Source organism: Cyanistes caeruleus, chromosome 24 (genome assembly GCF_971803275.1).
Source record: "Cyanistes caeruleus chromosome 24, bCyaCae1.hap1.1, whole genome shotgun sequence".
NCBI classification, from domain to species: Eukaryota; Metazoa; Chordata; class Aves; order Passeriformes; family Paridae; genus Cyanistes; species Cyanistes caeruleus.
In genome coordinates this window covers 4,106,364-4,134,123 of record NC_141724.1, presented here as the reverse complement: position 1 = coordinate 4,134,123, position 27,760 = coordinate 4,106,364, and the positions used below count along the sequence as shown (strand labels likewise).

The 27,760-nt window shown below is 45.2% G+C and overlaps 1 protein-coding gene and 1 long non-coding RNA gene across 2 annotated transcripts in view; one reads left to right on the top strand and one right to left on the bottom strand.

Annotated features, from left to right (window-relative positions):
* Nucleotides 1–24,957, bottom strand: part of LOC111939657 (uncharacterized) — a 97,719-nt gene extending 72,762 nt beyond the window's left edge. The window contains exons 1-3 of the long non-coding RNA XR_015279093.1: nt 24,865–24,957; nt 24,589–24,703; nt 18,296–18,428 (exon numbers count right to left, since the gene is read on the bottom strand). This is a non-coding gene — a long non-coding RNA (uncharacterized LOC111939657). The remainder of the gene's footprint in view (nt 1–18,295; nt 18,429–24,588; nt 24,704–24,864) is intronic.
* TSPAN2 (tetraspanin 2) lies at nt 1,231–24,509 on the top strand. Its single transcript, XM_086862227.1, has 8 exons — nt 1,231–1,404; nt 3,582–3,684; nt 15,728–15,825; nt 16,261–16,335; nt 16,840–16,941; nt 18,118–18,189; nt 18,920–19,003; nt 20,508–24,509. Exons 1-8 carry the CDS (start codon nt 1,336–1,338, stop codon nt 20,571–20,573), a joined length of 669 nt encoding a protein of 222 aa, XP_086718353.1. The 5' UTR covers nt 1,231–1,335; the 3' UTR covers nt 20,574–24,509.
* Nucleotides 24,958–27,760: the final 2,803 nt, after the last annotated feature.

The following is a 27,760-nucleotide window of genomic DNA, read 5'->3' as shown; positions in this document are numbered from 1 at the left end:
CATACTTCTAGAAAAAATCAGCATGAAAATTAATAGAGAAATAGAGAAGCCTAAAAAAAGATTTTTATGTTGCCATCACAATTCAAGGCAAAACCGCTCCTTCATTTTTCCTCTGCTTCAAATGTATCAGAGGATAATAGAGACTTTTGCTACTGTTTGATGCATCTCATTTTCATGAAGTTACTTTGATTATTCAAATGCATTCAATGCTCTTGTTATTTTAGAAGGAATACATCGGACCTGATAGGTCAACACCATCTAGCAGAGCATCACAGAAGAAAAAAAAAAAGTGAAATTGTGGGGTTTTACTCTGAATTATAAGGTAGATTCAATGTTTCTTAAAAAAAAAACCAAAAACAACTAAACCAATAAAGTGTTTTTCATTGCAAATGGAATAAGATATTCTTAATTGAACGCTGTCATTGCAATTCAAATAAACTTTTTGGAATTATTTTTCTAAAATGTGGCCAGGCTTTAACGTAACTAAAAATGAAGAGCAAAGTGAGTGAAAAAGGAAACAACTTCCAACAGTCTTTGGTATTATTGCATCATTAGATGTGTATAATTTAAAATAACAACACCAAACATCTTTTCCCACGCATTTTTGCATGTTTTCCATACACACCTCAGGGAAAATCTATTCAAAACTTGAAAATAATCTGAATAGATAGAACTTTACAGTTATGACTAGAGCACAAACTAAAACAAATAGGAAATAAGTGTTTTATTTGTTATTTTGTTAAATAAGGAGAAAAAAAGTTTAAAATATAGAAACCCCACTTTTCTAGAGACACAGAGACCTCATGCTCCCATCAAAGCCCCAGAGGCAACTTTGGACTCAAGAGTTTCTGGAGACCTCGAGGGAGCAGCTGAAAAAAAAAATCATAAGATGAGAAAGCTGTAAGATTCTGACAGCAGAGTCAGCATTTTGGGTCAAATTAGAGAACAAATTAATGATCGGAAAATGAACTTGAGGGACTCTTAGCTATGGCTATGAACCAAGACAAGTTTAACGACATCACATTCTTGATCCTGACTGTAATTTTATGGGCAGCATCTGCAAGATCTGAGCGTTTTTCAGAGACACACGGGGAGCCGAGAGGGATTTCACCGAGCGCAAGGGGCAAACAGGGTGCCCGGCCCCGCCTCTGCCCCGCCCGGCCAGCTGCGGCCGCAGGATCCCCGGGCACGGCGCCGGGCACAAAGTCCGCCCCGGGGCGGGCCCAGGTCGGCGGATCCGCCCGGGCAGCGCCGGCCCCGCACCTGCCCCCGGGGCCGCCCCGCCGGAGTCGGGCCGAGCCGCCTCGGGAGCTGCTGCCGGAGCCGGCGCCCGCCATGGGCGTGGGCTATGGGGGGATGCGCTGCATCAAGATCCTGCTCTTCATCTTCAACCTGACCTTCTGGGTGAGCGCCGGGCCGGGCGGAGCGGGGCCGGGCGGGGTGGGGACACCTGCTGCGGGTACGGCGCCGGGGGTGCCGGGGATGCCGGGTGCGGGGGTGCCGGGGGTGCCGGGTGCGGGGGTGCCGGGATGGCGGGTGCCGGGGATGCCGGGTGCGGGGATGCCGGGGATGCCGGGTGCCGGGGTGCGGGGGTACCGGGTGCCGGGGATGCCGGGTGCGGGGGTGCCGGGGATGCCGGGTGCGGGGATGCCGGGGATGCCGGGTGCCGGGGTGCGGGGGTGCCGGGTGCCGGGGATGCCGGGTGCGGGGGTGCCGGGGATGCCGGGTGCGGGGGTGCCGGGGATGCCGGGTGCCGGGTGCGGGGGTGCCGGGGATGCCGGGGTCGGGCAGGTGGCACCGGCGCGGGTCCCTCCGGGCAGCCCTGCGGGATCGGCTGCCCGAGCTGAAGCTCCCCGCTTCTGCTCGCTCCCAAGGAGATACAGCTCTGTCTGGGAAAGCACCGGTTCGGTAAGATGACATTGCTGAGCAGAGACAGCATCTGTCTAAACTGATCATTTAAAGTAGCGATCCAGGAGAGGTTCCTCCAGCGCAGTGCAGCAAGGAGAACATTTCACAGCATCACGGTGCTTTTCCCAATGTCATTTCAAATAGGGAGCCAACAGCTGCTACAAGTTCATCCTAAGACAAAGTCCTCGCATCACCCCCAAGAGATTTAGGGAATGCTGTGTCTATTCTCCCCTCATTGCAACTTTTCAATAGTCTCACAGTTCCACGCAGCTGAATTCACGCTTTCTCTTCTCTCATTCTCTCGCTTTCCCTCATGCTCTGTTCTCCCTTCAGCTTTCCAGAAAACAATCAGCAATGTTATCTTCTTAAATGTCTTTTTCTTTCCTTCTGATTCACTGGGGTCTTTTTAAAAGAAGTCACAAAGTCATCCTGTTCAGCCACTCTGGACCAAGCAGTTTTGGGCTTTTGTCTCCATTATGCTTGAAGCACAGTTAAACCAAAGGCTGTTCCCTCGTGGTGACAGCGCTGCATGCTCCGGGGACACAGTGCTGCTGTGCTCAAGCTGGAGGGGCAGAGTGATGCTGCCCAGCTGCAGCTGCAAGGCAACAGAAGGACAAAGCTTTGTGTTATTTGTTTCTCAAAAGTGACAAGTACTGTGTTTTGTTATCTGGCTTTTGGCTGAGATGGAAGGAACCATCTCCTCAGCTGGCTGGGACATTCATCCCGAGCTGCCAGGGGCACTCTACAGCCTGGAGATGCCTTGGCAGCCCAAGGCTGCCAGCAGGGTGGTCCCCATGCTGTGACAGGGTGGCAGGGGACCCTCACCCTCTGCTAGGACACATCTGTGAGGAAAGCCATGATCCCAGCTGTATAATTGCTCTCTTGGCTTGTGGAGTGCCAATGGATCAAGTGCCAGGGAGTGCAGGACAGGTTAGGAGAGCACTGTGCCAGGCTGGCACCCACATGGGAAGCAGCAGGTGTTTGTGAGCCTTGTACAGGTGGTGCAGGTGCCACAGACTGAGGCTCTGGGCCTGGACAGCAGCAGGACACTGTGCTTGCTCCTGAGGGATGCTGGAGCTGCCTGCTGTTCTCACAGCTCTGGCTCCTGAGGGATGCTGGAGTTCTCTGCCAGGTCACAGAGCACTGCCTGGCAGGCTGATGATCTGTCTGGCATGTGGTGAGGCTGAGACTTCTGACTGTAGATCTTGCCCCTCAAACAACATGCTGTGACACTCCTTTGTTACCTAGTTTTGTTCACATTAAAGGGAATTTTTCCTTGCACTTGACAGCATCTATCACTGATTTGTCATTTCTGTGATCCAAGATATCTACCCAATAACAATCCTTGTGCCTCCTAGTTTTGGTGGGGGTCCCCTGCCCCACTCCATTTCTCATGACAATTCAGGCCCAGTTTTGATGATTGAATGACTGACAAAATTTGAGAGTCACTAGTAAGTTCAGAAACACCACTACACTGAAGAGCTGAAAGAAAGAAGTACACTGCACTGTAATAGGAATTTGTTGTTATCAGACCCTGGCAAGTGCAGCATGCATTTTCTGACAGTGCAGTTCTGAGCTGAGGGATTTCAAGAAAGCACAGGGTGCCAAGACACCCCTGTGCTGCTCTCCAGCCGTTTGTGACTGCAACCCTGACTGCTCTGTTTGTGTTGCAGCTGGCGGGACTGGCTGTCATTGCCTTCGGGCTCTGGCTGCGGTTTGGTGGCCCCATGGCGGAGTTTGCTACAGACAAAAAGTCCCCGGAACTTTTCTTCATGGGTAAGTTCCAGTGCTGGGAGGGCAGCAGCCTCCAGCCTTGGTTGCATCCTGGGCCAGGTGATGCGCCTTATGCATTGACTTACAGGAAAATCAACAATTCCTGGGCTGACCTACACAAAACTGGATATTCTGCTGCTGTGTGCCATGTGTGTGATAGCTTTTGACCTTTCTCTGCTTGGCATCCACTTCCTTAGATCTAACTAATCTCTTCTCCTGGATTTGATCCAGTCCCCACATATCCTAAGTGAATTGTGCTAATACTCTCAGAATAGAAGGTGAGACAGGTCAGAGACTTGTGGGGCTCACGAATATATCCCTCCAGAATTTTCTGTGCAGCTGCCAGCAAAAAAAACAAGTGTCCTTTCAGAATGTTCCCAGAATCAGGACAGCAGCAAAATTCTGCTTAGGAGTGCTCCCTGTGGAGGTCTCAGTGGGACCAAAGTGTCAGAGCAAATCCTTCCACAGCTGAAAAGTGAAACTACCTGGTGTTCAGTCATCTCAGGAGCTGTTTGTCCAACCTGGGCAGGAATCAGTTAGTTTCTGTGCCCACAGAACTGGGATTAGTCATGTCTAATTTTAGCATTTAAGATAACTTTTTTTTCTTTGGGATTTCCATGTGGGTTTTTGGGAAAAGCCACTTGTGTTTTATATCTATAGATACCCTTAAACAGCAGATGTCAGGGACTGGCAGAAACTGCAGCACTCTGTCACTGGCAACTGTAACATACCTTTACACAAGGAAAGTTGAATTTTTTTCTGTTGAACACATCAGCCCTGGAGATGGACCCAGTAAAATCCCATTGGTGGAAACATTTTTGCTATCTACAAATGCCAAGTGTGAGTGAATACCCGGTCCTGTCCTGGCTGTCAAGCTACTCTGACAGAGTGGAAGGACTGGGAGTTGACCAGAGGTGTCCTGCAGCAGTTACCCATCACTCCAAGATTGTGCAGTTACCTTAAATATCCCAATTCTCTTAGTGGAGACTTTGACTCAAATCCACCACAACCCCAGGCCCAGGTTTCTTTAACATCTAGAGGCACAGAACTGGCTGTACAGCCATGGGAATAGATGGGGAAAATGTTATGTCCAGCAATGTTTCCTTGGCATTTTGTGAAGCTGAATAAAACCATTCTGATGAAAATGTAGTTTGGGACCTGAGGGTTATTGTAAAACACCCTACAGCACCTCTACTGACACAGAGAGCCAGGAAGTATGATCTGCTTTTCCTCTTACATCTAAGCTGCTATGACAGCAGTATATTAGATCACCAACTTCATTTCCAGATCCAGTTCATACCTGTTGAATCCCCTGTGCTGTAGATTGGAATGCTCCCCTGCCCAATCCACTTATGTTTGTCCCAGGAGAGCAAACAAGACAGAAGGATGCTCTGGCCTTCAAAATCAAGTGCTGCTGGTTTGTTGAAAAGTGCTACATCCTGTGCTGTAAATAAGCACCACAGCTCCAGTACAGCCTGGAACACACGGTGTAAACAAGATACTCTTTGGTGCATGTGTATTTAAATCTCCAAAAGATGTAGTCTGCTTCTGCCCTGAATAAAAATTACAAAAGTTGTTCAAAGTTGTTAATTTTGAGAAGCCCTGGGGAATGTTCTTGTAAAAGTTTCATCAGACACCATGACATTGGGTTGCCACATATATTTATAGAGCTGCCTGTTGAAATACATAACTGTGAGAGGAAGTGCTGAGGAACAGGGCACAGAGGTGTTTAGAATTCTTTTAAACTTGCACTTTGGACTGAATTCTAAAGCAAAGGTTTTGCCCTTTTTTGTAATAGGCACTGTACAGAGCATTCCTGTGAAAGAAAACCGAAGAGTTTTCTGCTGCCCTCCCTCCCTCATTTCAAATCCTGCTAAATGCTGTTGTGACTCCTGAGCATCTGATGGCACAGCCATGCTGAGGCTGTCAGCAGTCTGGGACCAAGGCTGTGGTAAAAGGACAATGAGAAGTTCAGTTACAGTGGGGTTTGCAGCAGACAAAGCTGTGTTTGAAGGTCATGCTGAAGAGCTTTCCCTCTCTAGGAGATTTCAGCTCAGAGTCCCCCTTGGCAGTTGTGTATTGGGCCTTTCTCAGAGTCTCCAGGACTGTTGTTTATTTGGCTCTGTGTGTTTGCTCTCTAACATGCTTTCTGGGTGGCAGCCAGGGTTTTGCATAGGAATTCTTAATATGGAACACTGTGCAGCACACCAGGAGCAGCTGCCCTGAGGGCTGAAAGAGAAAGCAGATCAGCAGTATGACTTAAAATATCAGCATATAGCTATACATCCAAAAATAATTTCTTTATCTCTGTTCCACTGATGGCTTTTGTGGCTCTTTGTGATAACCCAAGGCCCTGTGATCATATCAACTTTGTGTCAGTGCTTGGAACAACAGTGCACATGCATTTGCTTTGTAGGCTGAAACACTCCAGAATCACCATCTTCTGAAAACCAGTTAATTTTCTTTCTTCTAAAGGGCAGCACATTCTGCTCTTTCTGTACCTGGATTGAGCTGCCAGCCGAATCTAACCAGATTCTCTCTTCTGCTTCCTTGTGATTGTTTTTTTCCTGGATCTGAAATGTTGGGTTAGTGTAAAATAATTGATAATTCTATCCTTGCATTTTCCATTAGGCCAGAGTGAGTCTCCTTAAATAGGCCCGTTCTTAACCAGCAGTCCAGCTGTCTCTTCTGCCCCTGGAATAGTTCAGGCCATGACTTGGCAACCAGGCTTGTTCATCTTTTCCAGCCACTGAGATGTTTTTGTTGGTTGGAGAACAGCTTACAGGCAGCAGTGCTGTGGGCAAGCACATATGTGTTCCTAGCTTTCTGCTGCTTGTGGTTTTGTTTGGTGATCCATATTCCCAACTGCAGTTTGCAGTGAAAAACCTACAACAGAAAAGGTTGGAATTGGAACTCTTTGACGGACACAGTCTCCAATCATTTAACCAGACATATCTTACATTGGAGCAGGCTCCTAAAATGGGACATCTTGTCCCTGCAGCTCCCCAGCTTTTGGAGTTCCCTCTACACTGGGATATATTTTTATGTTACTCCATCTCACAGTACAGTTTTTGTGCCTGTGCTTCAAGTGGTTAAGCAAAACTGTGGCTTCCCTGTTCAGCTGCAGTTCAGCTCTGGTAGAACTCATAGACCCTCTCTTAGATGCACTTGAGAGGGAAAAAATGAAAGAAAAAAGAATAATTTCAGCAAAGGTCCATAGCTGGCAGATACCTTTTATCTGAGTTGTCAGTGACACTGCTCTGATCAAATGGAGAAAATGCCTGTAGAATTAAGGGAATTCCCTTGGATTGCTCATCCTTATGGAGACTCCTGTACCAATACTAGGAAACTTTTTACTGGGCAGGAAGGTCTGCAACAGTCAGAAGGAAATATGTTGCTTGTGGGAACCCAGGGTGTCAGCATTGCTGTCTCACAACTAATTGGTCCTTAATTAATTTCTTGTAGTAGTTACATTCTTAATTTTAAGAATAACTAAAGCACAGTAGTGGAGACCAAATGCTGCTGAGTATAAGTAGAGGGCCTGTGAAGCAAAAACTGACATGAGGACTTTTTAAGGATCAGTTACAGAATCCTATTCTTCCATCTCTGCTTTTGGTGGACAAAGGGCAACAAGCAGGACAAACTCTGTATTCCCCAGAAATGAAGTGCAGAGGGTCCCATCCCTGCCAGCACCAACAAAAGTGAAGTGTATGTACTCAACAAACCCCCTCAGGAATGGTAACAAAACCTGATGAATGCAAACAAATCAATCTGGGTGGCTCTTTCTCAGCCATGAAATGTTGCCTCTCCTGCACAACCAGAGCTCACAACCCTCCTGCTCTGTTCTTGATTTCAGTCCCATAATCCAATCTGTGGTCCAGGCATCCATCAGGGCCAAAACAGTTGTGGACAAATGTTTTAGGGTGATTGTGCCTTTTTCTTGGGGTCAGTGAGAGCAGGAGTGATGCTGCTGGCTTTGAAAGGTACAGTTAGATGGAGCATGCCTTAGGATATGAAGTCATGTCTGGAACTGAAGGATGTTAGTAGTTTTTCTCCATAGCAGTGGATGCCCATACAAACAGGAGTTGGCAGGAGTTTCATCCATGTGTACTGCAGTTCTCTGCTCCTGTGCCTCACTTTGTTCAAGTTCTATTCATGTAGTTTGGAGTCAAGCACTATACCCTTAGACAACAGGATTTTCTCTCCTTAATCCACCATCTCTCAAACTCTACTAGCTTTTAAAATGAGACCTGTTGGCAAAACAGCCTCTGCGTAGAGATGTGAAACCACAAGAGCATTAAATGATCCTGCCATCATGTATTAGAGAGGCTTTTAGTCTGTACTTAACACTTAAGCAATGAATTTGTCTTTCTTCCTATCATCTTGTGTGCAGCTCTCTTTTTCTGCCACTCAGGAAGAGTGGTTTAGAAAAAGCTGATAGTGGCCCTGAGTGGAAAACAGAAGCTGCTGCACTGGAAATTTGCTTTAAAAATATGACACCACCACTACCACTCCCTGAGAAAACCTTACTCAAAATGAAAGTTGTTCTAAAGTCTTCAGTCTCTGTTCGGGGTCACAAAACCTTGCAGCAGTTCCTAAGAGTTAGTATTCCCCCTGATAGAATAAAGGCAAGAATAAAGGCAAATCTGACCAAACGAGCTAATTTAGCCTAATGGAACAATCCTTCCATCTGCCTCAGGGTGATTGCTGCATATTTGCAGGATGCTGAAGTTCAGGAGGTTTTTTTTTTTTATTTAATCACTTTTTGTCCATTACATTGTCCTCCTGGGTACTTCTCCCACCCTCCTTTCCCTGCTGCAGCTGTGTAAAAGCCAGCCAGTCCTACCCCACAGCAGCAGCTGAACCCACAGTTACCCCATTTCCTTCTCCTCCCTCAAAGCCACCCTGGTTCCAGCTGTGGCTGCCCCTGGATCCCTGGAGGTGTCCAAGGCCAGGTTGGATGTGGCTTGGAGCAACCTGGGATAGTGGAAGGTGTCCTATGACAGAGGGCTGGAACTACATCATCTTTAAAGGACCCTTCTAACCCAAACCATTCCATGATTCCATGATTCCTCTTGTTGGAGCAACACCTCACACTCCAGGGTTGCTCAAGCTCCGTTTTCGTACATGTTCTCTTTAAAAGGAGCTCTACATGCTGTGAAGCAGTTTCTACATAACAAGCAAACCAGTATAACCCATTTTAACTGCTGTAAGGGAAATGTCCTGTGCTGTGTTTCACTCTGACAGACCTGTAAATACATTTGGATTGTCCACTTCGAAGGAAAATGTTTTATCTGCTGGAAAAAAAACCCAACAACAAACCAGCAACCAAAAAGCCCTTAGGCTCCTTTTTGGGGTGTGTCAATCCAAAAACATCTTCTGGAGGGTTTGGATTGAGCTGGCTCACGCTCACACAGGATTATCCAGAGTGTCCTAATCTAGAGAGGATTGCAGAGAATCTCGAGAGGATTTCAGAGTACCAAATGACTAAGTATTACAAAGGCAGAAGAAATACATTATCAACAGAGTAATGCAAGTGGTAACAGATAATGTAAGCGCTACAAAAACTGACAGACTTTAAATTAGCCACAACCACACGTGAACATATCTTAGACTCACTATCAGTTGCTCTTGACAACAAAGTGCTTTGCTTACTGCAATCAAACAGGCATATAAATGTCAGGAATTATCAAGAAAGGAAATGGGAATCCAACTGAAAATCTTAATGTCATTGTGTACATTTCCAGAGCACTTAGTGTCCTGAACACTCTGTGGTTCTAGTGTGGTTCTAGTCAAAAAGGATGCAACAAAACTAGAAAAAGTACCAAGACATTTGACCCCGTGGTTCTGATCAGAGTGTGCACTCTAAACAGTGCCCATGTGAGGAAGTTTTCCCACAATTCACCTCATTAAACTGTAGAATCCCTTGCCACACGGGTAGAACGGCTCCAGCTGGCACAGGTGTGTTGGTGACATCTGAGTTCAGAGCAGCCTGTGAGGTGACAGACACTGACAGAGCCTTTGGGATCAGCTTTGGGAACACACTGCCACAATGCTTCAAGTGAATCTGGGCCATAATTATTTAGGGTTCTGGGATGCATGTGAGCAAAATACGTAACAAGGGCTGGTGTTCTATGGAAAAGGGAGCAAGTGGACTGGGATGTTGCATTACGGTGAGGCTGCTTTTAAATTGAAATTCAGGATTTGGGCATCAGCAAAAGCCTCCAAACAGACTGGTGCATGTAGTGCTTTTGTGGTTCCAGGAAGATTAGCCACGAAATCTCTGCTGAATTCACACAAGACACTTAATCAGATACATCCATTATACTCAAATTAAGGGTATGTTCCACTTCTACAGAAATTCATGTCACTTTAGAGGCCTCTGCAGCTTTTCTCCAGTTCTGTAAATGTATTTTATAAATAAATATACAATGGAAATTTCTAGTAACAAGCCTGTTTCAGGAGCTGAGTTTGGTGCCACACACACAACTGTCCCTGTCTGGACGGTTTTTTTTCCAACTCCTACATGTGTTTATCATATTTTCCAGGAGTGTGTCTGTGCTAGAGGTTCCTTGGTGCTCTCCTAAGGGCTGAAGAGCCTCAATGTGGAGGAGGACATCTGCCTCCCAGGCTGCAAGGAACACACAACCCCAGGAAAATCCCTTCAAGCCCTGTCTGGGTCCCGGGCTCTGCTGTCACTGCCGCTGGGTCCCTCACCCCCAGAACAGAGCTGCTTGTTCTCTCCGTGGAGTAGAAACAGTTGGGGGTTTGTTCAGTGGTATTTACTCAGCCCAAAAGAGAGGGAAAAAAAGGAGAATTATTTCAAATGGAAAGTGCCCATAGCAGCCAGGTAAACAAGAAACCCACGTGAAATAAAGCCAGAGACAGGGTGTGTTTGTTTGCTCCTGCTCTTTGCAGTAGGCTTCAGACAGGGATTTGTGCTTCAAGCCTTCAGTAAGACTTGGAGAAAAATAAACAAACAAACAAACAAAAGTAGCTCTGGGAGTGGGTTGTCTTCCAGAGTCTGAAATTAGACGTCTTCCAGCCTAGGCTGATCCTTCCCTCACTTTTGGTATACATAAAAATATATTGCAGCCAGCAGCTATAAAATTCCATCCTTCTATCTGGTCTGAAGAGATAGAATTCTCTACCATTGCTAATCACAGAGGTTTTTTGTTCACTCAGAAATAACACACAGAATCCCTTGATCCTTTTTAAGGTGCTTTTTCAGACTTGCATTCTCCAAGTACAGCCCAAGAAGGGATGTGTCCTTATATCCAGAGGAGACAGTTTCTTAGGGAAGAACTCAGTGCCACGAGCACTGAGGCTGATCCAGAGATCTGCTGAGTTGTGGATTTGCATTCTTCACTACTGGGAGCCACGGGGTCTTCTGAGACTGCCAGATTACATTTTAATTCCCCTTTTAATTGCAAAGCAGTCTGCTAGAAAATGGGAATCCCTCCTGTTGGAATTTTCACAGGGAATGCCCCCATTTGATAATTTCTTTTCAGGAAAGAATGATTTTCCCCATGGGATGAATCAAAAAATCAAATATACAGAAAAGCTGCTGCTTTACAGCTTTCCAAATTTGTCTTTGCAAAACAAAACAAATGCAGAAGAAAGGGCTTCCCCTCTTACACTAAGTACGTTACAGCCAGAAGGGAAACAAATTTGTTATCAGGTGTTCTCTCACTTGACTCACTGATAAAAGGAGAAGTGTTCATCTCTCTTCATAGCTATAAAAAACTGGAGGGGGGTGGTGTAACAGCACAGACAAACAAACCACACCCCAAAAACTCAGTATTTCCTCACCAAAAAAAATATGAAGAGAATAGGCTCTGTCCAAAGATCCCCAGTCCTGTGACAAGTTGTTTTTCATCCTCTTGTGGTTAAAAGAAGTCCCTAATTCTTCCAGAACCCCCTCAGTAATCAGTGCACTGGTTGTGTCTACCTACATCAACCAATTTCCTGTCAGATTTGCACATGGATTTTAATCTTTGGAATGTGCCTCTTCATCCCTTTGCATTCAGGGGGTGAGAGTGACCTGTTTGTGGGTTCTAATTGCAGGTGGAATAAATATTCCAAGTGTGGGCAATCACACATGGCAGAGCTCTGTCTCTGGGGCCAGTCTGGCCCTCCTTGATGCCACAGCAGCGTTCCAGCTCTCTGCATTCCCTCATCTCAGTTTAGGTGTCAAACCTTCTCTCCTTTTCATGAGCACACACAGACTGAAGAGCAGAATTGCAGGAAATTAAGAGAGGCAACAAGAGGTGAAAGGAAAAAATTCACAAAGCCACAAACCTTTGTTTCTTTTCCACCTTGTACTTTTTTCCTTCTGCTGCACAAAAAGCTGCAACTGGACACTCTTCTCATCATTTTCCACTCACCAAAACAAGCTCTCTACCCTGACCTGACTCATACACTTCTTTTTGCCACGTTCAGCTTTGTGATTTTTTTGTGTCAGTTTGTAGCTCTCAAACCTGTTCCATTTTGTGGCTATAAACTGACTTTTTTTGGTTTCCCTGCTGTGCTGTAGATGCCAAGTTGGAGGCCATGCCAAGGCTTTGTAGTTTACAATGGAAGTGCTGATGAACAGAAGCTGTTTAAGGCTTTCCATCCTGCTTTTTGGGAAGGAAGGGGTTTTAGTGAAGGTACTTCTGACACTGGACGCTATTGCAAAGTTGTGATATTAACCACCAAATATCTGGATTTGCACTGCTGACCCTGACAGCTCCCAGTGCTTGATGGATTTAGGTAAGGCTGGGGTTCCAAGGGCTGTGTGCCAGACATTGCCACCCTTTGCTTTTTTTTCTCTCTAGAGAGTCTCACTTTAAATTTAGGTCTATTTTTACCAAGAATTTGATGTGGTCATGCCTACATTGCTGTGAACAGCCCATTAGAAAAAGAAATACCAGATCCTTGTCTTACATTCTTGCACCATCCAGGATATTTCTGCATCTACACCTTTGATATTGTTACAAACCAGTTTAAACACAGAAGAGCAAAAAAAACTAAATCGGTGCATAAAACAGATCAAACCCTGAAAGATTCAAAATCTACCCAAAAAACACTATTAAAACCAAACGGGGTTAGATGCTGGTGCCAAATAATTATATATTTTATTTAATAGTGAAAGAGGCCAAGAGAAAAAGAAAGAAATAGAAAAATAAAATGGGGGTGGGGGTGGTGGGGTGGTGGAATGGACAGGGAGAGAGCAAGAAGGGTTAGGTGGAAGCAGATCACCCATCCAGGGGGGTCCCAGTGATGTCCCTCTGGGCAGTGAGGGTCCTGCGCCGCCTCAAGTGCAGAATAGCCCCACGGCTGCGGTCCCCACCCCGAGGGTGGTGAACTCGATCCCTCTGAGAGTGTATCCCCTGAGCTGAGCTGAGCTGAGCCACTTTATCTTATCTCGAGTACTGAGCAGTGCCTTAGGCAGGGCGTGGTGGTCTTCTCTGCAGCTTTTGTAGTACAGTTTAACTACAATAAGTAAAAATCCTTCATGAAGATGTTTAAACCATAAATTATAACAGTTCTGTGTCCGACAGACACCCTTCCTGGAAGTCATCTTCCCCTGAGCATCCCTGGATGTGTGTGCTGGGAAAACTCTCAGTGCAAACTGAGAAGTAACTTGGCCCCTTTGAATTTTTTTCAAACTACTCTTCATGTGTCCGATGGAATATTCAGAATTGGAAGGGATCCACAAGGATCATTGAGGCGAAGTCCTGGCCTTAGGACAACCCCAAAATCCCAAGTTTCATTCCAGTGTGAAAGATTACATGAGTGTATATATAGTAGAAAAGTAAAAATATCCTTATTTTTGTGGAAATTTTATGTGTCAACATCATTTTCCATCTAGAAATAGCTGGGTATAAGCAAGTGGTAGTCCCAGGCTGAGAAAGGACAAAGTGGGATGAACTCTCCTGAGCAGAAGATGGAAGAAGGTGGATTTTAACTCCTGGCTGGCTCAACAGTAGGGCTCAGCTTTGTTTAGTGACTGGTGTGAGTTCTTCCTGTAACACGCCTTAAAAGGGAAGTTCTGATTGAGGTAGTGGTTTAGCTCTGAGTCATTCAAGTGAAATGCTCAGGCTGTTTCTCTGACAAATGCAAATCTAAATTCCTGAAAGTGGTCTCAGCCCCAAGATTCACCGAGTTTTGCCTTTCCTAGCTACAAATAACAGAAATGGGAAGACTCCTTTCCTGTTTCTTTACTCAAATTTATCTTTGCTAAGTGGCCTGGCTACAGGGACAGGAGTAGGAAGTGACACACTGAATACATCCAGGAAACATCTTTGTAATTACACTGTGTTTGTTACCATGGAGATCCCAGGAAATGGCATTGTTGATGTTTGCCTGTTAAGCACCAGATTCTGCATCTGAGCGAGGGGTTTTTGTCTTTTCCAATTCATCTTCCACCAGGGCTGGCTGACCTTTCTCCCTTGAGCCATAAACATCAGTAAAAACCAGTGCTGTGAATATGTACAAGTGTCAGCCTGAAGAATGCTCAGTAAGTCACAGGTGGCTGAGTGTTAAAAACCCAGAAAACCTGGAATAAGAACTGCCAACACAGACAGCAGACAGCATCCCCCCAGCACCGTGTGTACTACAATTTGTAGGGCAAAGCCATATTACTTGTAATTGTTTTATTGCTATTTAGCAGAATATATCTCTCAGCAGGAAGTGGGGCAGAAGGAGGGAGGGAGGGGAGGAGGAGGATCACAATAACTGGGATAGACACAGATGCTGGAGGATGGTGTGGCAGTGAATGGGCAGCAGGCAGGAGTTTGCCTTCCCTGAGCAGGCTGCACCGGTGAGGCAGAGCAGCTGGATGGAAGCTCTGCACTCAAACATTGACAGGTTTTACATTTTCCTAGCAATTGCAAACTGTCATCTGCTGGATTTTCTAGTCCAGGTTACACAAGGCCTGCTAACAGCAAACTCTGCTAACCCTGGGTCGGATTTTATAATAATGTTTACACTGATAACTGAGCACACTAAAAGCTCTCATTAGAAGCTTGGGCAGCCCAGGCTGGGAGCAAGGCTCACTGTGCCCTCTAGTGCACTCTGCCTGCAGCTCCACTGTCCCTCAGCAGAAGGACACGAGGAGAAGGAAGATGAAGCTCTTTGTCCCAGCAGTGGCTTGGCACGGCAGATTTCTGCATATCCTGTACAGGTCAAGGACTAGAATGACACCAAAACAGTACCAGAGCCAAGACACAGCCCACGGTTGTGGTCTGGTGGAAGCTGACCCCCACAGGAACCCATGTGGTGCCTAAGCACAGATCAAAAAATGTACATTCACAAGTGATGAAAGAAAAACTCTGTGATCTGACTTCCTTTTGTCCTAGATAAAAACAAAAACAAAACCAAACCAAAACAACAACAAAAAAACAAACACAAAAAAACAAACCAAAAATACCTGTTAAATAAGAGTATTTCCAGGTGTCAGGTCTGTCCAGCTGGGGTCCTAGGTCTGTATGGGGCCATGCTGCCATCTCACATGTTCCTTTCAGTTCCCCTCCTGCAGAGCATTACAGTACACTTCCAGCCCCAGGTTTCCCAGAAACAGGCCCTCTAGCAAAGCTGGTTTTTTTGCCTTACATTGCTTATTGCAGAGGTGTAAGGGGGTTCTGGATGGTATGGTGCTTGTTCTTCCTGCACTGAGCTGTCCCTGGGACAGCAGACTTGGAAGGTGAAGACACAGATTCTTATCACGGAATATTCACAACTGGAACGGATGAACCAACAACGATCACCAGGTCCAACTCCTACGTGAATGGCCCATCCAGGAATCAAACCTGCAAAGTTGGTGTTTATAGCACCATGCTCCAAACAACTGAGCTAATCTCAAATTGTCTTATTTAATTCTCCAAGAATTTTGAAGAAAGCATTGCTCTCCTCCTGTGGTCAGAGAACCTTTTCTGTGCGACCAGTTTTGTGAGAGCCAGAGACCTTGTTATACCTGTAAGTGGGTGGGGCTGATGAAATAGATAGCAGGCTCTGGGGAGAGAAACCTTCTGAAATTGTTGCCTGGCTCTGATTTCCACAGGACTCTATGTACTGGTGGGAGCAGGGGCCATCATGTCAGCAGTTGGATTTTTCGGGTGCTGTGGAGCAGCACGGGAGTCCCAGTGCTTAATTGGAACAGTGAGTAAAAAGCTTCAAGGGCCTGGGCTGTGCAGGAAAACCATCCAAAGCATCCAATGTTTGGTGTTGTTAACAGAAAGATCTTTACAGTCCAACACCTCTTATGTCCTTTTATTGGCTAATCCAGTTTCTCTGGACTCAGCAGCCACCATGCTACTGCAGAGCTGGCATACATGTAGAGATGCTCTTGCTTGTCCCTTGTGATGTATTCCCTGGAATTACCCTCTGATTTTCCTCAAGCTCCCTCTGAGCCACATCTTTGCCATCTCCCCTTTGTTTGAATGTGACAAGAAACCTGCCTTGGCAGCCCTGTGCAGAGTCTCCTCAGGAGCTTTGGTTCAGTGTGGGCTGTTGAGGCCTGGGGAGGACGAGGGGCTGGCTGGCAGCCCCTGTGAACAAGCTGCACTCATGTGACATTGTCTCCTTCCTCTGCAGTTCTTTGCTTGCCTGTTGGTGATATTTGCAGGTGAGGTCACTGCTGGAGTATTTGCCTTCATAGGCAGGAAAGTGGTAAGTAGCAAACAGCGTCTGATGTAGTGATGGGGTAGTTACAGATTCCAGTGCCCACTGACCTGGCTCTTCCATAGGAAAACTTTCCAGGAGACTTTTCCCTGGAAGACTCTCTGACATGCTTATCTGGAGCTTGTGTTATCACAAGTTTAGAATAGGATGAAGTTTTTGCCTCCTCTGTTCAGTGAAAAGTGGAGATGTGGTTCAGCCTTGAAGGAACATCAAGGGGAAGTGTATGAAAAGAGGCTATTCCCTGGGAGAAGGGCAAACAAATTTAGGCACTGAACTTCCCCAACTCAGAGTGTTTAACCAAAGGACAGAATAGAGCTTGTGAACATTCTTACCCTCTGAATGCCATCAGACCACAAACCCTCCTGGCTTTTGAGTCACAATACCTGCTCACCAGGCACAACTTTTTGCCCTGGAGGTTGAGGACACAGGTGAAAGTCTTGGACTGGGGGTAAGACTGATTTGCAACTCACTTCAAAAGTGTGATTTCTGCAGGCAATACAGGAAGCCCAGAAAATCTACGAAGATGCTTATGAGGACTACATGAAAAACCCAGTGGGGAAGGTCAACAGTACCATCTATCGCTACCATGTGGCTGTGAGTACTCCTCCACCTTAACACCTCACTCCATTGCTCCACTGTCACACTGCCCTTTAGAATCCAGAATTCCTCCCTCTGAGGTATGGAAAAATAGAACTGAGTATACTTAAAATCCAGTCAGAGGCTCACAACCCTGAGAGTTTCCTGAGGGCTCTGTCAGAATTCTGGGTTTTGGATCTCTACATTTGAAAGTGCAATTAGCCAGGCTTTGAAATTTCTGATGCTTCTGGTCTTTGTGTGCAGAAGAAATGACTGTTATGGCCCTTCTGGATATTGAAATACTCACAAGTACAGAGAGAAGGAGAAATGTGTGCATCCCTCTGCATCTGTCTGGGAAACGTGACCTGTGTCCCAGGACCTACAGTGTGTGGCTGAACCAAGTCAGTGAAAGACCAAAAGCACATGTGACACAGTTCAGGCCACCCAAAAAGTGAATGTCTGAATCAGAGTTAGAACCTGTGACTTCTTTAATCCTGTTTGTGTCTGTCCTGGATCTATATTGCCTCCCATGGAGAGCAAGCCCAAGCTTTGTTGCTCCTTACAGCAATTCCCACGTTCTTTAGAACAAACATTTCACAACCTCAGACCCTTTTGTCCTTCTCCCATAGCTCTTATTTCTGACCCAAAGAGGAATTCCAAGCATTTTGTGGGAGACAGGCAAACAGGAAAAACAAACCCTCTGAAACTCTGATTTATTACTGTCTCCAAACCCAGCACAATGTTGTGTCAAAAAAAAAAATTCCAGCATTCTCTGCTGTAGCTTTTATGCATTGCCCACAATTCTGTATGTGATATTTGAACTTTCTGCATTCTCCCTTTAACAACTCCTGTTTTCTTGTAAGCCAGGGATCTGATTTTCCCAAATCCACTTGTTTGCTTTGTTATGAAATATTGTAATAAAAATCCCTTCTGGACATTGTTGTTAATACAAATCTGGCTGTTTGCTGTGGCCTCAGACAATTGAAACTAATTTTTGAGAATTTTGTCCCACGCAGTTGGAACTCTACCAGAAGCAGCAGTTTAAATATAGAGAATAAGGTTATTACTTGATCTGTACAGATTTTTTTATTTTAGCTATTTATTGTCTCACTTTCAGTATGAAAGTAATAACTGACCTCTAGTATGAACCAGTCAGTGGTTTCCCCCTCTTTCATCCTTCATTCTCTCTTTCAGCTCCAGTGCTGTGGTAAAGGTAATGTGGAGCAAACAGGATTACCCTGTCCAGAGAACATCCAGCTGCCAAAGGCAAGTATCCTCTGTCCTGCTTGTTCTAAACACTTTTTCATGTTGTTTTTTTTAGTAAAATTGGAGACATTCTGTAAGTAAAAGAAAGAAAGAAGTTCCTTTTTACCTTGCAAATTCCAGGATGAAATTCCTTATGGAATGGAGCAGGGTGGAGGCAGAATTAAGCTGGAGGTCATATTGCCCTCAGTTGTGACATCTGTTTGTGGCATCCCATGGTAGCTGAGACAATACTGCATCATCTGAAAGGAAAAGGGAGAAGGAGGGAACAGAACAGGACCCCAAATTCCCCACGGAGGCTGAATTTTGGCAAGTGCCCACCTTAGTCGTGCATAGAGCCTTCTTACTAGAAACTTCATTGGTATTAAGAAAGATATTTCTATAATTTCTGTCTTTTCTGGAATCTGCTTGTGAGTTCAGTGTCAAAATGAAGCACCAAACCTCCTGATTTAGCATGGCCTGTTATATAAAGGAGTTTAAATTTAGGGAAAAAACGGAATGTAAGGAAATTACTTGCATGTGTCAGCCTCTCCAGGCAAGAGGTACAGATGCCTCACCAGAAAAGGGAAGATGCTGGGAAAATTATCCAGCAAAACCCAAAGTTTAGATGCAGGAATCTGTGACTGCACTAATATTTTTGTGTTTATCTGTTATTCAGTGAGAACAGCTGATAGAATTGATTGAAATACAGATTTCCAGGTATAAAAAAATATTTTAATTTTGTTTTTAACAGAACTGCCTGGTTGAAATTCAGAATGTAATTGATACTCATCTGCACTTAGTTGGAATTGTTGGAATTGCAATTGCTAGCATCACAGTGAGTAAAATCCATGCTCTCAAATCTCTCCTTGAGACCAGTACTCTGTCCCTTACTCAAAGCTTTGTGGAAGGTTTTTTGCAGCAGCTGGTGAGGTTACTCAATTCTTATAATTTCCAGTGTGTCTTCTCCCTGGGGATTTCCCCCATCAGGGCAAGCAGAGCTGTGTGATTGTGCTTTGCAAGCTCATTTTGTGTTCTTAGACAGGGTCCAAAACAGTCTTCTGTTGTAAGAGTAGGAGAGCAGAGTGCACATGAACCAAACTGAAGAGCAGAAGGCTGTTGCAGCATTTAATGTACTCCAAAACAACTGCAGGCTGAAGCTTTAAATTCTTTAGGATACATTCCTTAGTTTTCATGAGGAATAGAAAGTAGCCACTAGAGCTGTGACCAATAGATGTCACCCTGTCCCAAGGACACAGCAGGACCGGCATGCTGGGGCTCACCAGGCTTTAGCACAAAGCTTTTTCCAGCATGTCTGTGCCATCACTTCTTTCAGACTCAGACACCAGCAGCACAAGGAGCCACAATAGTAGTAAAGAAACACTCCTTTAGCTGCTGGGAAGAGCAGGACGTTCACAGATTTATGTGGACACTGAAAGCTGTGCATATCGGAAGGGTTTCTGCAGGTAACAGAAACCATGGTGTGCATATTAAACAATCCTGAGGTTTGTATGAAACATGAAGGGACTCAAAAATACAGCCAGGCAGCAGAGGTGAGGCAGAGATCAATAACATCAAGGACATACCAAAACTGGAATCATCTCCCCTTGGATCCCCACCTCAGACACAGCAAAGGTCCTGAAGTGACCACAACCTCTTCAGTGACAGAAATGCACCTGCACCTTTTCCTGTGCTTGTTTCTGCCACTTGCTGGGCTCTGAGAGCTCAGCTGTGCCCATCCTTAGGGAGGTTTGTGGGGAGGGGACACAAACCCAGTGCTCTAATTGCCCATCTCCCACCCTTAGCACTGCAGCCTCAGGAGGCAGCTGCTTTGGAGAATTGACCTGTAGCAAGAAAGCAGAGCCTCTGGCAACACTGTTCTCTGCTTTTATCATTCCCTCTAGTGAACAAGTTCCCTGACATGAGTGGGGATTCAGATTTAACATATAGTCTTGTTCTTGAGCACAGGAATTATTCAGAGCTCAGCACCAGCTCCAGGGGCTCTGGAATCACCCTCTGCTCTTACTCAAATGTGTGTCATAGTCCTTGTAGAAGCATTTTGAAGCTCACAACACTCTGCTGCAATACTGAGATACCACCAATAGTCACAGTTATTATGTGACTGAAATTGATGTTAATAACATTAATATTTGGGGCAGTAGTGCTTGCCTGGACATTTAGAACAAAGAACAGTGAAACCTCTTCCACGTTTATTGTCTGATGTTTTGGGGTTTTTTGGGCAGTCACTACTCTGCCATAGGGACCTTCACACGGTCTGATATGCTAATTGTTTTATAACTGTTTTGTAAGTGGATCCCTAAATTACATCCCTTCTCTTCTAGATCTTTGGCATGATATTCAGCATGGTTCTGTGCTGTACGATCCGTAACATGAGAGAAATGATCTAAAACTGTCACTGCACAACTGTGCCCCAGGAGTTCCAGACTAAGCTTACAAGAAGTGCTCTTCTACCCAATTATTTAATAATTGTAATGCATTTTAATCAGTGTTTTAACATACTGAGAGGAAAATATCCCATTAGGTGATCAGGTGAATTGTATTAGTTACAATTAGTTACAGTAAAGCTGAAGTGAAAAAAAAAAGGGGGTTAAAATGTCCTTTTTAATGGAAAAAAAAAAAAAAAAAGCACAGGTGCATCTAAGACTAATTTGAATTTTAATGTTTGTATATGTGCAGTTAAGAGTTTACACATGTATAGATTTTGTGTAAGCACACGCATCTCTCTCCTTACAAACACATCTGGATGTGAGCAGGTCCCTGGATGTGCAGTACCTGTCTAGGTAAATACCTGCAGATGGAACACGCTGGGTGTGCATCCAGAGTGTCCCCATGTGCACATCCCACAGGGACACAGAGCTCAGAACCCTCTCACACGGAGTCCACTTGCCAAGAATTAGCAGAGGGACATATGCCATTGTAAAAAGTAAGACCTATGATCCATTTTGTGACTTTATTTTCCAAAACCCAGAGTAGAACTAATAATATTAGACTTTATTTTAAAAAATAATTAATGCCTAAGGGCCTGCTCCAGCAAACATGAATTCATGTGAGCAGACCCACTGACTTCACTGTCATGCAGAGACTGGGTATTTCTTTTTTGTAGGACTGGACCCTTCATGCAAATTCAGAAAGCTCTGGGGGAGAAAACACGTCCAAGGAGATCCAGGCTAAAGGAAGAGGGGGAAAGAGGTGGGAAGCTGGCAAGACCAGGCAGTCATTTGGGACCAACTGCAGTGGAAAGTGTGCTTAAGCTTCCCAAGCTAGGCTGAGATACACCAAAAACCCCAACTGTGAGTTCAAGGGGCCACTAAAATCCACATTCAGCAGCCCTTTTGTCCCAAAAGCCTCACTGTGGCTACAAACTGGTGCAGGAGTGGAGCCTAGGTCCAGAAAAGCAGCCCCTTTGCCAGATCTCTGGAGAATCTAACTGGCCTGTGGAAGCCAAACAAAGAGTGAAAGTGGTCAGAAAAAGACACACAGCACTTTAATATCCTCAGTTTCTGCTTCTGTGACTATCACAGCTTCCACGGGGCTCTTACCTCAACCTCTCGCCCTTTCCTGGGGGCAGAAGGCAGGAAAGGAAAGATGGGACATTTTTACAGAGCCATGAAGTAAGTTTTTTTACTGGCACCTTTAGATTGCATGTCAGGTGTAAAAATTACACTGTGTGCTTGAAATACCTCAGGGCTTGCGTTTACATAGTTTGTTTCTAGATTTTAATTTTTCTATTTGTTGTATTTATTCATAAGAGAATGTTCCTTTTGAACCAGCCTAGAAGGGAGAAAGGTTGTCCCCAGAAAAATAAATTACATCAAATGCTCAGGATCTCTTAATTTTTGGCTTACTCAAACTAATTCTTTTCTTACTCAAGAACTGCTTTTTGCTAACTATACCCCCATAGCAGCAGATCTGGTGATCACCACTTCAGATTCCTGATGCAGTTGTTCTATACATGATGGGAAGAAGTTCAGTCAAACTACACATTCCAGTAGACCATTGCCTAAGAGGACTTGGAATTTACAAGTCATGGGGTCCTTGTTCTGCTGAAACACAGTGGAACAAAATGAGATTTCAGGAAATATGTGTATTCTAGTGCACATTTTTGTGTGGGATGTGTCACCCTTTATCTATTACTTACTTTTTATTTCGTATTCCCCTAGGAAACTCAAACTCCCATCAGTTTTCTTCAAGACTTGGGGTAGTGCTGCTCCTGCAAGTCTCTTGTTTAGTTGACATATCTTGCTGTCTTTTACATGGATTTCTCTTTTCCAATCATCCAACCATGAGCTGTGGCACTGCACTAAGAGCTGGGCACAGCAGGCACAGCTGACTGAGCTGTGTCCAGGCTGAGCTTTAGGCTGGCAGGGACACATGAGATCATACACCAGAAAAGAATCAGGCTTGTGTCACTCTGTCACAGCTGATTAGCAATGGATGTTAATTAAAAACAGGGCCTGGGACCTCATTCTGCAAGAACCAGTACAGGAAACAGGACCCTGATCTGCTGCTTGCTCCTAAGACAGACTCAGCTGGGAGAATGGCAGTGGCAGCAAATCCATGAAGGTCTCAAGCTGAAACTTAGCAATCAGTTTAACACAGCAGCCAGCAAAGCAATTTCCTGGCTCCCAGGTGTCCCTCAGACTGTCCCTACAATGGTTGATGATAGGGTAGTGCCCAGCTGGGATGTGTTGTCCCAAGGTAGTACTGGCAGAAAGAAGAAACTCTTGTGGAGTGTCATTTTTGCCACTCAGGACAAGTCAGTTTTCCAGGAAAATCAGTAAAAATAGCACCACAGCCAGTGGTTCAGGTTCCAAGATTGTTGCCCTACTGGGCTAGAAATTGATTGCAAATACAATAATCTCCTTGTGTTACATTCCCCCTCATAATGACAGTATTCTATTAATTTTAAACACATCTACACATAATTTGGTTTCATTCCTCAAATTCATAGCACCAGAATGTTATGACAGGACCAGTTTATCTCTTTATTTATTATTTCTTGAGTAAGTTGGAAGATGCCCACTCCTGCTTTGAGATGCACTGGATGCCAAGGCAGCTTGCAGAACCTGCTGTTGCTTCCCCAGCCCTCCACTCCCCCAGAACTACAAAACTACCCCAGTGCCTTAGGAAAATGGGAAAAAGTGGTAGAAAAAAACCTATAAATTCAGACTCCAGCCACCAAACTTTCTGTGGAAGTGTTTTGGGTTGGTGATTTGTTTTTTTCTTCCTCTAAAGAGGGCATTAATTTTCTGAGCATTCCTGCATAAGCTCTAGGGTTACTGTTATTTAGGTCTAGGGGATACTTGCACTGCATACCAGGAACAGGACAATACCTGTTACTGGTTTAGTTCTCTGAGTTATTGGTATAAATTAAGGTGGAAATCAATGTTATTCATATACTAGTGCCTTTAACAGAATCCAGGGATAAAGGTCTTTTGTAGTTTCCTGCTGTTGTGAGGTACTTAATATAACTGCAGTTTCCTCTGCATCTTAGTAAATGAAGGTATTTTTTGAGAGAGTTACTGCTGCATAAGGCAGCAAAAATACCCATTTATCCTGTCCTTTGTACCTGTGTCAGAGGAAAGTGACAAAAGATCATCTCCCTCCAGGTGACAGAATTCTGAAAGTACATCACATGTTTTCTTGTTCTCCTGTTAAACAGTTTGTTCTAAAGCATAAAGATAGAAGTTACTGATGCCCTTATTGTGTCCTTAAACATCCTTATTCACATTTCCCTTGTCTAATTTTTCTAAGTAACTGATTTCCATGGGAGCTTCCTTTGTCACAGGGAAACCTCAACCAGTTTTGGTACCTCTCAGAGATCACAGAGCAGCTAATGAAGCTCAGCCCTGTGACATCCCTACAATGAAGAATCTTGATACTGATAGTTTTATAACAAAACATGTTTCACGTGTCTTGAAAAAGAAATTGAGTTGTCTTAAGCCCTCAAATGCTGTATTGTAAAGCCTTTGCAGGCTACGGATTAACAGCATCAGAGGTTGTTCATAGAAAATGTACATAAATAAAGCTTTTCAATCTTTTTCCTCTCTATTGGTGCTCCAGCCACAAGGTTCTCCAAAACACAAACCACTTCCAGGATAATGTGTATGGTACATAGCATAAATTCTGATTTTGGACAGAACTGGCGTATCGGTTCATGCTGCCAAGTCTGTGGCAGAATTACCTCTTGCTTTGAAAGAAAACAAACTTAACTCTGGCTGAAAGTAACTTTCACTTCCCTATGATGTGTTCCGAAGTGGCGTTTTATCGGCTTTGTGTCTTGAATTTGAAACAACTTCCTAATAAAAATAACCTGGAATAAACGACTCCCAGAGAGAACTCGATCCGCGCGGCCAGAGCTCCCGCAGGCCCGAGGGCACCCTGGGGCTGCCTCCGCCTCACCTGGGGAGGTGGACCTGGATGATGGCACCGGGTGGGCTCCATGTGACGGAGCCAGCGAGGCAGGCAGGGCCCCGGACTGGGAATCGGGACTGGGAATCGGGACTGGGAATCGGGACTGGGAATCGGGACTGGGATCAGTATCGGGACTGGGATCAGCATCGGGACTGGGAATCGGGACTGGGATCAGCATCGGGACTGGGAATCGGGACTGGGATCAGCATCGGGACTGGGAATCGGGACTGGGATCAGCATCGGGACTGGGATCAGCATCGGGACTGGGATCAGTATCGGGACTGGGATCAGCGTCGGGAGCCGCCGGGATCCGAACGCGGCGGCGCCGCATTTCCCTTCCAGGACCCGCGAGCAGGCGAGGCTCCGCCCACTGTGGGCGGGACAGCGGCGGTGCTCGCTCCCCATTGGCTGCGCGCGCTGCGGGCGCGGCAGCGCCACAATCCGGGGATGGTTTGGGCGGGAAGGGGCCCTAAAGCTGATTCTGTTGAACCGGGGTGCTCCAGGCCCTGTCCAGCCTGGCTTCGGACACTTCCAGGGATCCAGGGGCAGCCACAGTGCCAGGGCCTCCCCACCCTCACAGGGAACAATTTCTTCCTAATATCCAGTCTAAACCTACTGTTTGTGTGAAGCCATTCCCCCTTGTCCTCTAGTCCTTGTAGTCTCCCTTCCGGTACTGGAAGGCCACAGTAAGATCACCCCGAAGTTTCTCTTCTCTAGGCTGGACAATCCCAATCTCCCAGTTGTGAAAAAAGAGGTTCACGTAATTTTTATAGAATTTTAAAAGTTTAATAAAAAAGACAATTAGGAGAAAAAAATAAAGCAAAGTATACAGACACGGCTGAGTGTCTCTGCATTCAGCCAAGAGAGCACACCTTACTGACAAAGGATTGCCCCTTAGAAACAGAATCCTACTACATATCCATAAATTCTCATACATATTCATACATTCTTCTTAGGATCTTTGGTGTTCTTCTGTTTAGTTTTCTCTTGCCCCCTTCCCAATAGATCAATCTTCTTGGCACCATCAAGATTTACATTCTCTGATACCAGAAATGCAATAAATTCCTCCCTCCAGAGTTCTGGTCACTGCTGTCTTCATCTGGATAAGATAGTTTACGAAAGAAAAAAAAAGGGTCTCCAGCTATCTTTTTCAGTCTTTGGGTTATACAGACAAAAGTAGTTTTTGCTTTAATGCTATGTCATAGCTTAACATATATGTATTATACCACTATTTCTAACAGAAATAAAGGAAACTATGTTAATACAATAAAATTTCCCATTCTTATACACATAACATTCATTTTAATATTTGCGAAAAGCCAACAATATAATATGTAACTATAACACAGTCTTTCCTCACAGCAGAGCTGTTCCATCCCTCTGATCATCCTGGTGCCTCCTCTGGGCTACACAAGTCCGTGTCCAATTCAGTGTGCTGGGGCTGGAGGCAGCTCTGCAGGTGGGGTGTCACCTGAGCGGGACAGAGGGGCAGAATCCCCCCTGAGCGGGACAGAGGGGCAGAATCCCCCCTCAAGAGCTGCCCACGGCGCTTTTCGTGCGGCGCTTTCCCGTGAGGAGCGGCGGGGAGCGCGGCCTGTGCAGGCGGCACCGTGCCCGGGGCTGCGCCTCACGGCCCTCGCCACAGCGCCCCCTGTGGGCCGGGGGTGTCAGGCCGTTCCTTCCCTCACGGGGAACCGGGAGTAGCGCTGGCTCCTTCTCCTTCTTCTCCTTCTCCTTCTTCTCCTTCTCCTTCTTCTCCTTCTCCTTCTTCTCCTTCTCCTCCTTCTCCGAGCTCCACGTGGGAATGCGTTGGGGTTTGTGTTTCTCCCAGCCTCTGCCGCGGAGAGCCGGGAGCAGACGCCACACCAGCCCCGGGCCTCACCAGCCCGTTCTGTGCTCTCCCCACCCGGACTGAGTTACGGACAAAAGGTGAAGATCTTTGGATTGCCTGCAAATCCATCGCTCAGTTGTGTGGAAACGGTCTTAGGATAAGTGGAAGGCAATAAATACATGTCTGTAAGGAATCATCACCTGAACAGGGATTTGTCACTGGGCCTGGGAGGGTCTTAAAGCTGAGCATGAAAACTGCTTGAGGGCCAGAGAGACGCAGTTCTCGGAGGGCATGGAAAGCTATGGTTAAATAGATGTGTTAGCACAGTGCAAACGTCTCAGTTTGGGTTTTTCTAAAGTGTAAAAGAAGGTACATTTAGTTACTTTTCTCTCAATGATTTTGCATAGGCATTAACCATAAAAGTAGACTTGGTTTTTATTTCTACTGAAGACAAATCTGTCAGGACATAAAAGGCATTACAATAACTTAGCAGTGCTGCTGGTAGTGTAAGTAGGACAAGTACCCTTTCTTTGTTTTGCTAACTACAAGTGCTGTTTAATAGTAAACAGAATTCTATTTTCCTGTGCTTAATCACAATTTTAACAGTCCAGACACCTTGATAAAGCTCTGGCTGATCTTAAAGCCAAACACTTTGTTTTTTTGGCATTTGCCAGATACCATAAGGGCTGCTTTGTTCAATAAATACCTCTTTCTCAAGTTTTTTCTACCATTCCTGTGTTCTTCACCAACTAGAGAGCAGCAGCAGTTCATGTTGCAGCTCTTGAAAAGCCTGGGAGACTATAGCTCCTCTGTGTGATATACAGGAGGGGCTGGGAATACCAGATTCTCACCACCAGAAAGTATTTGTACCTTATTTGTAACTAACCTTTCCTGCTCCAAAGAGTTTTAGAAATAGACTTGTATAAAATTAGCTATAACTGGGTTGTTTAAACCATAGGTGCAAGGGATCAGTTTTACAGAAGTAGGCCTTAATCCTTACCCTGGATTTTCTGTAAATTTCAAATGTGTTTTTGGAGAATTTAAATTTTCAAACCTTGTCTGTGAAGGTATTTCTTTATCACCAAATAATGCATATGATAATTGCAGTTCATACCTTGTATAGAATCCGTGACACGTATTCTTGAATTATTTTGGATTGGTTGAGGTTGGAATGAACTTCTGGAGCTCATCCACTCCAAACCCCTGCTCCAGGGGTGCACCAGCCATTTCCCTTGGGCTTTCTCACAGCTTTTGCTGCAGATGAAATAGTATGAAGGTGTTTGGAATAACAGTCAGATTCTAGGAACAGTCATGAAAACTGCAATCCTG

What these genes read in the sequence shown, in the direction of transcription:
- TSPAN2 (XM_086862227.1), top strand. Translation starts at nt 1,336, where the DNA reads ATGGGCGTGGGCTATGGGGGGATGCGCTGCATCAAGATCCTGCTCTTC. An exon ending in AGAACATCCAGCTGCCAAAG is followed by an intron (nt 18,190 to 18,919) that starts GCAAGTATCCTC and finishes TGTTTTTAACAG; the next exon opens with AACTGCCTGGTTGAAATTCA. An exon ending in TTGCAATTGCTAGCATCACA is followed by an intron (nt 19,004 to 20,507) that starts GTGAGTAAAATC and finishes CTTCTCTTCTAG; the next exon opens with ATCTTTGGCATGATATTCAG.